Source organism: Triturus cristatus, chromosome 12 (assembly GCF_964204655.1).
Source record: "Triturus cristatus chromosome 12, aTriCri1.1, whole genome shotgun sequence".
Taxonomy (NCBI): Eukaryota; Metazoa; Chordata; class Amphibia; order Caudata; family Salamandridae; genus Triturus; species Triturus cristatus.
Window position 1 is genome coordinate 849,693,504 of NC_140595.1, and position 12,487 is coordinate 849,705,990.

Below are 12,487 nucleotides of genomic sequence, written 5' to 3' on the forward strand. Positions count from 1 at the left end.
GGTCTGTAAGGGGATACTCGTAGCTAAAAGGGAGCCCATGGGACAACCATAGCTAAGAGGGTGTCCAGGGCGATACTTGTCGCCAAGAGAGAATCTATTGAGGGGGAGTGCATTATGTAACATATGGCACTATACCTGTCTGTGTCAGACACTGCAGATTTAGGGTGCGGCTGGCATGGACAGGACAATACACTTTATTAGATACAAAATGTAGTGAGTTATTTATTTCAGCAGTTGTTATTCTTCCCTGGAAGTAGCCTGGCATGCCCTGGCAGTGATGCTTTATTGTAGCATGGTAATATTCTTAGCAGCAGTGTGCGCGCTCTCACCAGTGACAGGTCAGAGTATAAAGCTGCATCATTATCTTACCCGGACAGTGCCAGCAGCAGTGTGAGCTCCAGCACCAGTGACGTCTCAGGTTTTAAAGTTGCAGCATTATCTTTCCTCAGCAGAGCCCTAGCAGTGCCACCAGCAGTGTGAGCTCCCGCACTCGAGTCACGTCAGGGTATAAAACTGTAGCATTATCTACCTGGGTGGTGCCCTGGTACTGTGATTTCCCATGCCAGGGACATGTCAGGGTATATAGCTGTAGCATTATCTTTCCCCTACAGTGCCCTGGCAATGTGACCTCCCACACAAGGGACATGTCAGGAGATAAAGCTGCAGCATTCTCTTTACCTGGAGTTGCCATGGCAGTGCCCGCAGCAGTGTGGGCTCCTTCACCCGTGGCATCTCAGCTCAGGGTATAAGGGAGCAGCATTATCTTTACCTGGAGGTGCCCTGGCAGTGCCCACAGCAGTGTGGGCTCCTTCACCCGTGGCATCTCAGGGTATAAGGGAGAAGCATTATCTTTACCTGGAGGTGCCCTGGCAGTGCCCACAGCAGTGTGGGCTCCTTCACCCGTGGCATCTCAGGGTATAAGGGAGCAGCATTATCTTTACCTGGAGGTGCCCTGGCAGTGCCCACAGCAGTGTGGTCTCCTTCGCCCTTGACATCTCAGGGTATAAGGGAGCAGCATTATCTTTACCTGGAGGTGCCCTGGCAGTGCCCGCAGCAGTGTGGTCTCCTTCGCCCTTGACATTTCAGGGTATAAGGGAGCAGCATTATCTTTACCTGGAGGTGCCCTGGCAGTGCCTGCAGCAGTGTGGGCTCCTTCACCCGTGGCATCTCAGGGTATAAGGGAGCAGCATAATCTTTACCTGGAGGTGCCCTGGCAGTGCCCGCAGCAGTGTGGGCTCCTTCACCCGTGGCATCTCAGGGTATAAGGCTGCAGCATTATCTTTACCTGGAGGTGCCCTGGCAGTGCCCGCAGCAGTGTGGGCTCCTTCACCCGTGGCATTTCAGGGTATAAGGGAGCAGCATTACCTTTACCTGGAGGTGCCCTGGCAGTGCCCGCAGCAGTGTGGGCTCCTTCACCCGTGGCATCTCAAGGTATAAGGGATCAGCATTATCTTTACCTGGAGGTGCCCTGGCAGTGGCCGCAGCAGGGAGGGCTCCTTCACCAGTGACATCTCAGGGTATAAGGGAGCAGCATTACCTTTACCTGAAGGCAGGTCCTTCGAGCTCAATGCGTCCAGGCTATGGAACTCCCTTCCCCCCTCTTTAAGATCCAATCAGACCCTCTCCTCATTTCGCAAAGAACTAAAAACCTTCCTTTTTAGAGACTAAGCACCTCACCCCCTCCTCAGAGTGCTCTGCTCTCTACTCAGCGCTTGGACGCCCTCGGGCAGCAACCGCGCTATACAAATCTCCTTTTCATTTCTTTTCATTTCATTTCATTTTAGGTGCCCTGGCAGTGCCCACAGCAGTGTGGGCTCCTTCACCCGTGGCATCTCAGGGTATAAGGGAGCAGCATTACCTTTACCTGGAGGTGCCCTGGCAGTGCCCACAGCAGTTTGGGCTCCTTCACCCGTGGCATCTCAGGGTATAAGGGAGCAGCATTATCTTTACCTGGAGGTGCCCTGGCAGTGCCCACAGCAGTGTGGTCTCCTTCGCCCTTGACATCTCAGGGTATAAGGGAGCAGCATTATCTTTACCTGGAGGTGCCCTGGCAGTGCCCGCAGCAGTGTGGTCTCCTTCGCCCTTGACATTTCAGAGTATAAGGGAGCAGCATTATCTTTACCTGGAGGTGCCCTGGCAGTGCCCGCAGCAGTGTGGGCTCCTTCACCCGTGGCATCTCAGGGTATAAGGGAGCAGCATTATCTTTACCTGGAGGTGCCCGCTGCAGTGCCCGCAGCAGTGCGGTCTCCTTCACCCGTGGCATCTCAGGGTATAAGGGAGTAGCATTATCTTTACCTGGAGGTGCCCTGGCAGTGCCCACAGCAGTGTGGACTCCATCGCCCTTGACATCTCAGGGTATAAGGCTGCAGCATTATCTTTACCTGGAGGTGCCCTGGCTGTTTCCTGTCCTTCACTGGGGTCTCCTCCGGGCAGTGCTCTGTATAGTGCAGTCGGGCTCCCGCAGTGTAGGGCGTCTCTGAGCAGTGCCCTGCCAGGGCTACCCTATGTCTTCACACAGGGCTGTCTCCTGACAGTCACAGCAGTCCAAGATTTCCTGAAGTCAGGGGATGTCTCATTCATTGATTGACAGATTCCTAAAACTGTGATATAAACCCTGCAGCACCACCAGGGCCTGCCCTCCTTTGCCTTCATGGTCTGCACAGGCAAAGCAAAACACACAAGCACCTGAATGTGTCGAGGAGCACACAACAAACCGTAGGAAGCTGGGAGATGCAGGTGTGTAAACTCAATTATCTGGATTACTTCCTACATGTTTCTAAATCTGCACATGAATAATTTCAAAAGTAAGCTTTCTTGGCTTCTCCTCATTTTTCTGCCCCCTCCCTCCTTGTGCCGCAGTTGAGATGGAGAAGGCAGCTGGTGGACAGTGACCTGAAGAAGGCAGACAGTGGACAGTGACCTGGAGAAGGCAGACAGTGGACAGTGACCTGGAGAAGGCATGCAGTGGACAGTGATCTGGAGAAGGCAGGCAGTGGACAGTGACCTGGAGAAGGCAGACAGTGGACAGTGACCTGGAGAAGGGTAGACAGTGGACAGTGACCTGGAGAAGGCAGGCAGTGGACAGTGACCTGGAGAAGGCAGACAGTGGACAGTGACCTGGAGAAGGCAGACAGTGGACAGTGACCTGGAGAAGGCAGACAGTGGACAGTGACCTGGTGAAAGGTAGACAGTGGACAGTGACCTGGAGAAGGCATGCAGTGGACAGTGACCTGGAGAAGGCATGCAGTGGACAGTGAGCTGGAGAAGGCAGGCAGTGGACAGTGACCTGGAGAAGGCAGGCAGTGGACAGTGACCTGGTGAAAGGCAGGCAGTGGACAGTGACCTGGTGAAAGGCAGACAGTGGACAGTGACCTGGAGAAGGCAGGCAGTGGACAGTGACCTGGTGAAAGGCAGGCAGTGGACAGTGACCTGGTGAAAGGCAGACAGTGGACAGTGACCTGGAGAAGGCAGACAGTGGACAGTGACCTGGAGAAGGCAGGCAGTGGACAGTGACCTGGAGAAGGCAGGCAGTGGACAGTGACCTGGAGAAGGCAGACAGTGGACAGTGACCTGGAGAAGGCAGGCAGTGGACAGTGACCTGGAGAAGGCAGGCAGTGGACAGTGACCTGGAGAAGGCAGACAGTGGACAGTGACCTGGAGAAGGCAGGCAGTGGACAGTGACCTGGAGAAGGCATGCAGTGGACAGTGACCTGGAGAAGGCAGACAGTGGACAGTGACCTGGAGAAGGCAGACAGTGGACAGTGACCTGGAGAAGGTAGGCAGTGGACAGTGACCTGGAGAAGGCAGACAGTGGACAGTGACCTGGAGAAGGCAGGCAGTGGACAGTGACCTGGAGAAAGGCAGACAGTGGACAGTGCAAACGAAAATGACCCTGCACCCGAGATAAGCCAGTGCTTTCTAGTATTGATATCCTAATACACCATTCTTTTAAAAGCACCACACAATTGCTTGGCTAGGCAAGCAATTGTGTGGTGCTTTTTAAAGAATTAACTGCTTTTCAATAAAAGAAACTGACATCAATCAAGTAACACGACCATCTGTCTCATTTTCATCTGGGAAGCTACTTATTTAATATACTGCTATAGAACAAACCTCTTTAAATATGATGTACTAGAACATTTACACTAGAACATATATGTTGTTCTGATGAGAAGGGTTAACCCTTTGTGTTGTGGACGGCTTCGTTTTGCCTAAATATGGTGTATTAGGATATCAATACTAGAGAGCACTGGCTTATCTCGGGTGCAGGGTCAGTTTCATTTGTCTTGGATAGTGGTGGTTTGTAACCACCTTTGGGGATGCATGTGGGTCATATCGTAGACCAGATGCACCGAGGCATAGTGTAGTTTTTACAGGCTCCCACAAGTGGTGACGTTTGGAGCTGGACAGTTAAAAGCTCTGACCCGTTTCTTTGTTTGGATAGACAGTGGACAGTGACCTGGTAGAATGCAAATAGTGGACAGTGACGTGGAGAAGGCAGACAGTGGACAGTGACCTGGAGAAGGCAGACAGTGGACAGTGACCTAGCAGAGGGCAGACAGTGGACAGTGACCTGGCAGAAGGCAGACAATGACCCGCTGGAAGGCAGAGAGTGGACAGTGACCCACTGGAAGGAAGAGAGTGGACAGTGACCAGGCAGAGGGCAGACAGTGGACAGTGACCTGGCAGAAGGCAGACAATGACCCACTGGAAGGCAGAGAGTGGACAGTGACCTGGAGAAGGCAGACAGTGGACAGTGACCTGGCAGAGGGCAGACAGTGGACAGTGACCTGGCAGAAGGCAGATAATGACCCGCTGGAAGGCAGAGAGTGGACAGTGACACACTGGAAGGAAGAGAGTGGACAGTGACCTGGAGAAGGCAGAAAGTTGACAGTGACCTGGTGGAGGGCGGACAGTGGCCTGTCAAAAGGCAGACAGTGGACAGTGACCCGGTGGAAGGCAGAGAGGGGACAGTGACCTGGAGAAGGCAGACAGTGGACAGTGACCTGGCAGGAGGCAGACAGTGGACAGTGACCTGGCAGAAGGCAGACAGTGGACAGTCACATGGCAGAAGGCAGATAGTGGACAGTGATCTGGTGGAAGGCAGACAGCGGACAGTGAAAAGGAGAAGGCAGACAGTGGACAGTGACCTGGAGAAGGCAGACAGTGGACAGTGACCTGGAGGAGGCAGCTGATTGACAGTGACCTGGCAGAAGGCAGACAGTGGACAGTGACCTTGCGGAAGGCAAACAGTGGACAGTGACCTGGAGAAGGCAGACAGTGGACAGTGACCTGGAGAAGGCAGACAGTGGACAGTGACCTGGTGGAAGGCAGAGAGTGGACAGTGACCTGGAGAAGGCAGACAGTGGACAGTGACCCGGTAGAAGGCAGACAGGGGACAGTGACCTGGTGGAAGGCAGAGAGTGGGCAGTGACCTGGTGGAGGGCAGACAATGGACAGTTACCTGGTGGAGGGCAGACAGTGGACAGTGACCTGGTGGAAGGCAGAGAGTGGACAGTGACCTGGTGGAAGGCAGAGAGTGGACTTTGACCTGGAGAAGGCAGACATTGGACAGTGACCTGGTGGAGGGCAGACAATGGACAGTGACCTGGTGGAGGGCAGACAGTGGACAGTGACCCGGTGGAAGGCAGACAGTGGACAGTGACGTGGCAGAAGGCAGACAGTGGACAGTGACCCGGTGGAAGGCAGACAGTGGACAGTGACCCGGTGGAAGGCAGACAGTGGACAGTGACCTGGAGAAAGAAGACCGTGGACAGTGACCTGGAGAAGGCAGCTGGTAGACAGTGACCTGATGGAAGGCAGACAGTGGACAGTGACCTGGTGGAAGGCAGACAGTGAACAGTGACCTGGGGAAGGCAGACAGTGGACAGTGACACGGTGGAAGGCAGAGAGTGGACAGTGACCTGGAGAAGGCAGACAGTGGACAGTGACCCAGTGGAAGGCAGACAGTGGACAGTGACCCGGTGGAAGGCAGAGAGTGGACAGTGACCTGGAGACGGCAGACAGTGGACAGTGACCCAGTGGAAGGCAGACAGTGGACAGTGACCTGGTGGAAGGCAGATATTGACCTGGAGAAGGCAGACAGTGGACAGTGACCTGGTGGAGAGCAGACAGTTGACAGTGACCTGGAGAAGGCAGACAGTGTGCAGTGACCTGGTGGAAGGCAGACAGTGGACAGTGACCTGGAGAAGGCAGACAGTGGACAGTGACCTGGAGAAGGCAGCTGGTAGACAGTGACCTGATGGAAGGCAGACAGTGAACAGTGACCTGGTGGAAGGCAGACAGTGAACATTGACCTGGGGAAGGCAGACAGTGGACAGTGACCCGGTGGAAGGCAGAGAGTGGACAGTGACCTGGAGAAGGCAGACAGTGGACAGTGACCCAGTGGAAGGCAGACAGTGGACAGTGACCTGGTGGAAGGCAGATATTGACCTGGAGAAGGCAGACAGTAGACAGTGACCTGGTGGAGGCAGACAGTGGTCGGTGACCTGGTGGAAGGCAGAGAGTGGATGGTGACCTGGAGAAGGCAGACAGTGGACAGTGACTCGGTGGAAGGCAGACAGTGGACAGTGACCCGGTGACCCAGTGGAAGGCATATAGTGGACAGTGATCCGGTGGAAGGCAGACATTGGACAGTGACCTGGAGAAGGCAGCTGGTAGACAGTGACCTGGTGGAAGGCAGACAGTGGACAGTGACCTGGTGGAAGGCAGACAGTGGACAGTGACCTGGGGAAGGCAGACAGTGGAGAGTGACCCGGTGGAAGGCAGAGAGTGGACAGTGACCTGGCAGAAGGCAGAGAGTCGACAGTGACCTGGCAGAAGGCAGAGAGTGAACAGTGACCTGGAGAAGGCAGAAAGTGGACAGTGACCTGGGGAAGGCAGCTGGTGGACAGTGGCCTGGTGGAGGGCAGACAGTGACCTGGTGGAAGGCAGAGAGGGGATAGTGACATGTCAGAAGGCAGACAGTGAACAGTGATCCGGTGGAAGGCAGACATTGGACAGTGACCTGGTGGAAGGCAGACAGTGGACAGTGACCTGGTGGAAGGCAGACAGTGGACAGTGACCTGGGGAAGGCAGACAGTGGACAGTGACCCGGTGGAAGGCAGGGAGTGGACAGTGACCTGGCAGAAGGCAGAGAGTCGACAGTGACCTGGCAGAAGGCAGAGAGTGAACAGTGACCTGGAGAAGGCAGACAGTGGACAGTGACCCAGTGGAAGGTAGACTGTGGACAGTGACCTGGTGCAAGGCAGACAGTGGACAGTGAGCTGGAGAAGGCAGTCAGTGGACAGTGACCTTATGCAAGGCAGACAGTGGACAGTGACCTGGCAGAGGCAAGATAGTGGACAGTGGCCTGGTGGAGGGCAGACAGTGGACAGTGACCTGGCAGAGGGAAGACAGTGGACAGTGGCCTGGTGGAGGGAAGACAGTGAACAGTGGCCTGGTGGAAGGCAGACAGTGGCCAGTGGCTTGGCGGAGGGAAGACAGTGGACAGTGGCCTGGTGGAAGGCAGACAGTGGCCAGTGGCCTGGCGGGAGGCAGATAGTGGACAGAGACCTAGTGAAAGGCAGTTTACAGTGACACAGGGAAGGTACATATTGATGGTCATAAGGCGGAAGGTGGATAGTGATCTGGTGCAACACAGGTGGTGGACAACTGGCAATTTACAGTAGACCTTACCCAAAATTCCATGTCCTGTCCATGACACTTCATAATAAGGGTCTTGATAAATGATTGTACGTACGAATAGCACGTAGAGAAATATCATCTGTCATAAATATTGTGTTATAAATATTAATTACATGTGCATTGTTTCATTGGGTTCAGATTTTCTATTTTTAGCTTCAGTGGGGCAATATTTTTGTAGACGATATTTCAGACACAATATTTAATTCAGACAATATACTAACAATGATTTCCTCATGCCCCACCCAGAGGAGATGTGTTTTCAAACCAATAATCATAGACACAATGGAAATATCAATACCATCTCTGCGTCTTTCAATGATGCTAACACTAAAAGTGGCACCTCTTGTGGCACATGTTTACATTTCTGGTGGGCACCTTTTGTGGCACATGTTTACAATCTGTGATGGGCGCATTTTGTGGCACAGCTTGGCATTCAAGGGGAGTCATCTGTTGAACGGGTTTGCATAGGCACCTCTTGTGGCACATGTTTACATTCTCTGGTGGGCGCCTCTTGTGGCACATGTTTACATTTTCTGGTGGGCACCTCTTGTGGCACATGTTTACATTCTCTGGTGGGCACCTCTTGTGGCACATGTTTACATTCTCTGGTGGGCACCTCTTGTGGCACATGTTTACTGTCTCTGGTGGGCACTTCTTGTGGCACAAATTTACATTCTCTGGTGGGCACCTCTTGTGACACATGTTTACATTCTCTGGTAGACATCTCTTATAGCACATGTTTACATTCTGTGGTAGGGTCCTTTTGTGGCACATGTTTACATACTGTAGTGGGCACCTTTTGTGGCACACGTTTACATTCTCTGGTTGCCACCTCTTGTGGTACATGTTTACATTCTCTGGTAGGCACCTCTTGTAGCACATGTTTACATTCTCTGGTTGGCACCTCTTGTAGGACATGTTTTTATTCTTTGGTGGGCACCTTTTGTGGCACAGCTTAGCATTCAAGGGAGTCACCTGTTGAATGGGTTTGCATAGGCACCTTGTGTGGCACAGCTTAGCATTCAAGGGAATCACCTGTTGAATGGGTTTGCATAGGCACCTTTTGTGGCACATGTTTACATTCTTTGGTGGGCACCTTTTATGACACAAGTTTACATTCTCTGGTGGGCACCTCTTGCAGCACATGTTTACATTCTCTGGTAGGCACCTCTTATAGCACATGTTTACATTTTGTGGTGGGCTCCTTTTGTGGCACGTGTTTACATTCTCTAGTGGGCACCTTTTGTGGCACATGTTTACATTCTCTGGTGGGCACCTCTTGTAAGACATGTTTACATTCTCTGGTGGGCACCTTTTGTGGCATAGCTTCGCATTCAAGGAAATCACCTGTTGAATGGGTTTGCATAGGCACCTTGTGTGGCACAACTTTGCACTCCAGGTGATTCAACTCCGTGGTGCAGGGTGACATTCTGAATGTGCACTTTGTGTGGCACAGTTTCTGCGGGAGGGTTAGCCCTTGTGGCATAGCTTTGTACTGTGTTGTGGGCAAGTCCTGTAGACAGGTTTGCACTCAGGGGTTAGGGGGAGTCTGCAACACAGTGGCTTTTGGGAGCGCTTTTATCTAGACATCTCTCTCTCTCCCTCTCCCTCTATCTCTCTCCCCCACTCTCTCTTTCTCTCTCCCTCCCTCTCTCTCCCCACTCTCTCTTTCCCTCTCTCCCTCTATCTCTCTCTCCCTCACTCTTTCGCTTTCTCTCTCGCCCTCTATCTCTCTCTCCCTCTCCCCCAGTTTCTCTCTCTCTCTCTCTCTCTCTCTATCTCCATCACCCTCTATCTCTCTCCCTCCCACTCTCTCTCTCTCTTTCCCTCTATCTCTCTCTCCCCCACTCTCTCACTTTCTCTCTCGCCCTCTATCTCTCTCTCCCTCCCTCTCTCTTCCCTACGCTCTCTTTCTCTCTCTCTCTCTCTCCCTTTATCTCTCTCTCCGCCACTCTCTCTTTCTCCCTCTCTCTCTCTCTCTCGCTCTCCCTCTCTCTCCCTCTCTCTCTCTCTCTCTCTCCCTTTATCTCTCTCTCCCCACTCTCTCTCTTTCTCTCTCCCTCGCTCTCTCTTCCTCTCCGTCTCTCTCTCTCTCTCTCTCTCTCTTTCTCTCTCTCTCTCTCTCTCTCTCTCTCTCTCTCTCTCTATATATATATATATTCATGTGTGAATGCATTTTCATCTACATTCAAAAAGAGAAATTAGGACAGCATTGTACTAGATCGCACACAGCTCCCACTATCATTGTTTATGCTTTGTGGCACTGCAAACAACCCCTGCCTATACCAGGTGCTAGGAACACAAACGGTCACATACACAGTACTGAACAAAATATGTGCATGCCCTAAGGAACAGCATGTCTGTGCAGTGGACTGTGCCCTACACCAGCTCTCACCTCTCTCTTTCTTTACAGGGGGCCGCAGCTGGAAGTATTCCCCCAGTACAGCAACTTTTCACTATGTTTGCAAGGAAGGACTATGAAGGAGTCTTGAACCAACAGGCACAAGGAAGCTAAACTCAGCCACTTTTAACTGTGTTTCTCTGTGTTTTACGGCTTCTTTTGTTGAATGTCAGCTGTGTTTTTCTTTCACTGTTTGTCCTGCACCAATGCAGGAATATTTCATGAATATTGTGTAATCTGATATCAATTTAATTTATTGTGAAGTTAACTAGTTGGGCCAGGTGGAGTGGATTTTCCTAGACCATTGTTAGCAAGTGTCATGGGAGGAGCTTAGTGGGTAAAGGGGGTGTGTCTTCAGTGTGGAACAACCCAAAGATTAGAATACATTACATTTGCTGAAATGTGGCACATGGGGGGTCGGAGGGGCCAAGGTTTAGGGGAATAGGTCAGGGGTGCTTCTTCAGCATCCTTTTTTTATGGAAATCTAGGAGACCCCTATATTGTTGGTCTTCTCAATATGTCAGACTGGCTGGGTAGTGGAACAGAGGGTTCAAGCAGTTGTTGGGGGAAGTCGTTGTCGCCATTCCGAAGCTTTACTGCACATCAACCAATATAACGTTCTTCACAGTGGACACAGGACTCTGAGAAAAATGAGAACATTAAACTTACTAGATTAAGTGATGTCTCTTAGAAATAGTTATAAGCCTGTGTAGTGGACTTGCCACAAGACTCTACAGGAAAGAGCCCTCTTGATTGTATGTGAAGAAGCACAGACCACTGAGAAGATAGTAAATCTTCACGGTGTTTCAAGTTAATCCAGAGAGAACTCCTTGACTCTCTAGGAAGCTGTGAAGAGGTCCGTCCATGTAATTTGTATCATTAGTGGGCGGTGATTGGACGAAAGACCACTCAGAGCTAGGTGCATGATAAGTTTGGTTTCTTCTGTAAGAATTAAGAGGCACTTCTTAGTGGAATGTAGACTTCTTGGTGGAATGTAGAGTTCTTGATGGAATGTAGAATTCCTGATGGAATGTAGACTTCTTGATGGAATGTAGACTGCTTGATGGAATGTAGACTTCTTGGTTGAATGTAGACTTCTTGATGGAATGAAGACTTCTTGATGGAATGTATACTTCTTGATGGAATGCAGACCTCTTGGTGGAATGTAGACTTCTTGGTGGAATGTAGGCTTCTTGATGGAATGTAGACTTCTTGATGGAATGTTGAGTTGTTGATGGAGTGTAGAATTCTTCATGAAATGTAGACTTCTTGGTGGAAGTTAGAAATCTTGGTGGAATGTAGACTTCTTGATGGAATGTAGAGTTGTTGATGGAGTGTAGACTTCCTGATGAAATGTAGACTTCTAGATGGAATATGGAGCATTCATTCTGTAATAGATGTTTCTTCAAAATGTACAAATACTTTTCTATCATTTCACAACTCCTTCAATGGTCTTTCGTGTACAATATGTGACTTGGTTTATATTGTATATGTCATATTTTTACTTTATATCATAGTGAACTAGAAAATGTCATGTATTGTTATTGCAGAAAATCAATAAAAAATAAGTTGTGACTGCTTTCATTCTTTCCATCTAAATGCTCTGACCTTCAGTATAAACTCAGAGGAATAGGACGGAGTATTTACCACATGTGGTAAATACCATTGCCCCAAGGTTAGATATTAATCTTATGTGGTAAATACCATCTTTCGGACTTTCCAGCATCAAAATGAGGTTTACCATGCAGAGCCTGGACTTACACACTGAATTCCATGTGTTTTGCCTTTTAATGGGCTTTATTACTCAATACATTTCAGCAGCTTGACCTGTCTTAATTTATCAGGGAAAGCTGTGAGGATGTGATAATTACCTCACAAGAGGTCATTCCAAGCCATGTACAAACTTGTGCACAGATACATAAGTTTCACAGCAAGCAATCCCACTCTCCATGCCTTACAGGGGCTGTTGCTACAATGGAAAACAACACTTCCTCGTTCCCAGTAGAGCGCTGAGGAAATGGAACAAATGTGTCCTGTTCTGATTACCGCATATTTCCACCAGTTACATTGATTATGAATTATGCTGTAATACTGCACGGCTTCACCGAGTTACCACCCGTAACAGTGACAGTAAGACTGCGTATGAATGAGATAAAATCTGAAACCATCGGTTGTGGCATTTGCAACGCTGCTCTGCACATTTCCCCACATTATTGTCCTCCGGAATTCAGGGGTATATTCATCAAAATGTAAGGTAGCACAGTAAGACACCTTGCTGCATGACAGGGAAAGGGGAGGAATGCTCTGTATTTAACATGATATGACATATTCCAGCCTTTTCCCAGAGTTGGCACACAATATGCTGCCTAGTGGCCATGC

At 50.4% G+C, this 12,487-nt stretch overlaps 1 protein-coding gene across 1 annotated transcript in view; it reads left to right on the top strand.

Annotated features, from left to right (window-relative positions):
• Positions 1-11,682, top strand: part of LOC146783070 (snaclec coagulation factor IX/factor X-binding protein subunit B-like) — a 353,227-nt gene extending 341,545 nt beyond the window's left edge. The window contains exon 6 of the mRNA XM_085637420.1: positions 10,121-11,682. Coding sequence (XP_085493546.1) covers positions 10,121-10,188 — 68 coding nt within the window. The 3' untranslated portion in view covers positions 10,189-11,682. The remainder of the gene's footprint in view (positions 1-10,120) is intronic.
• The last annotated feature ends 805 nt before the right edge of the window (positions 11,683-12,487 follow it).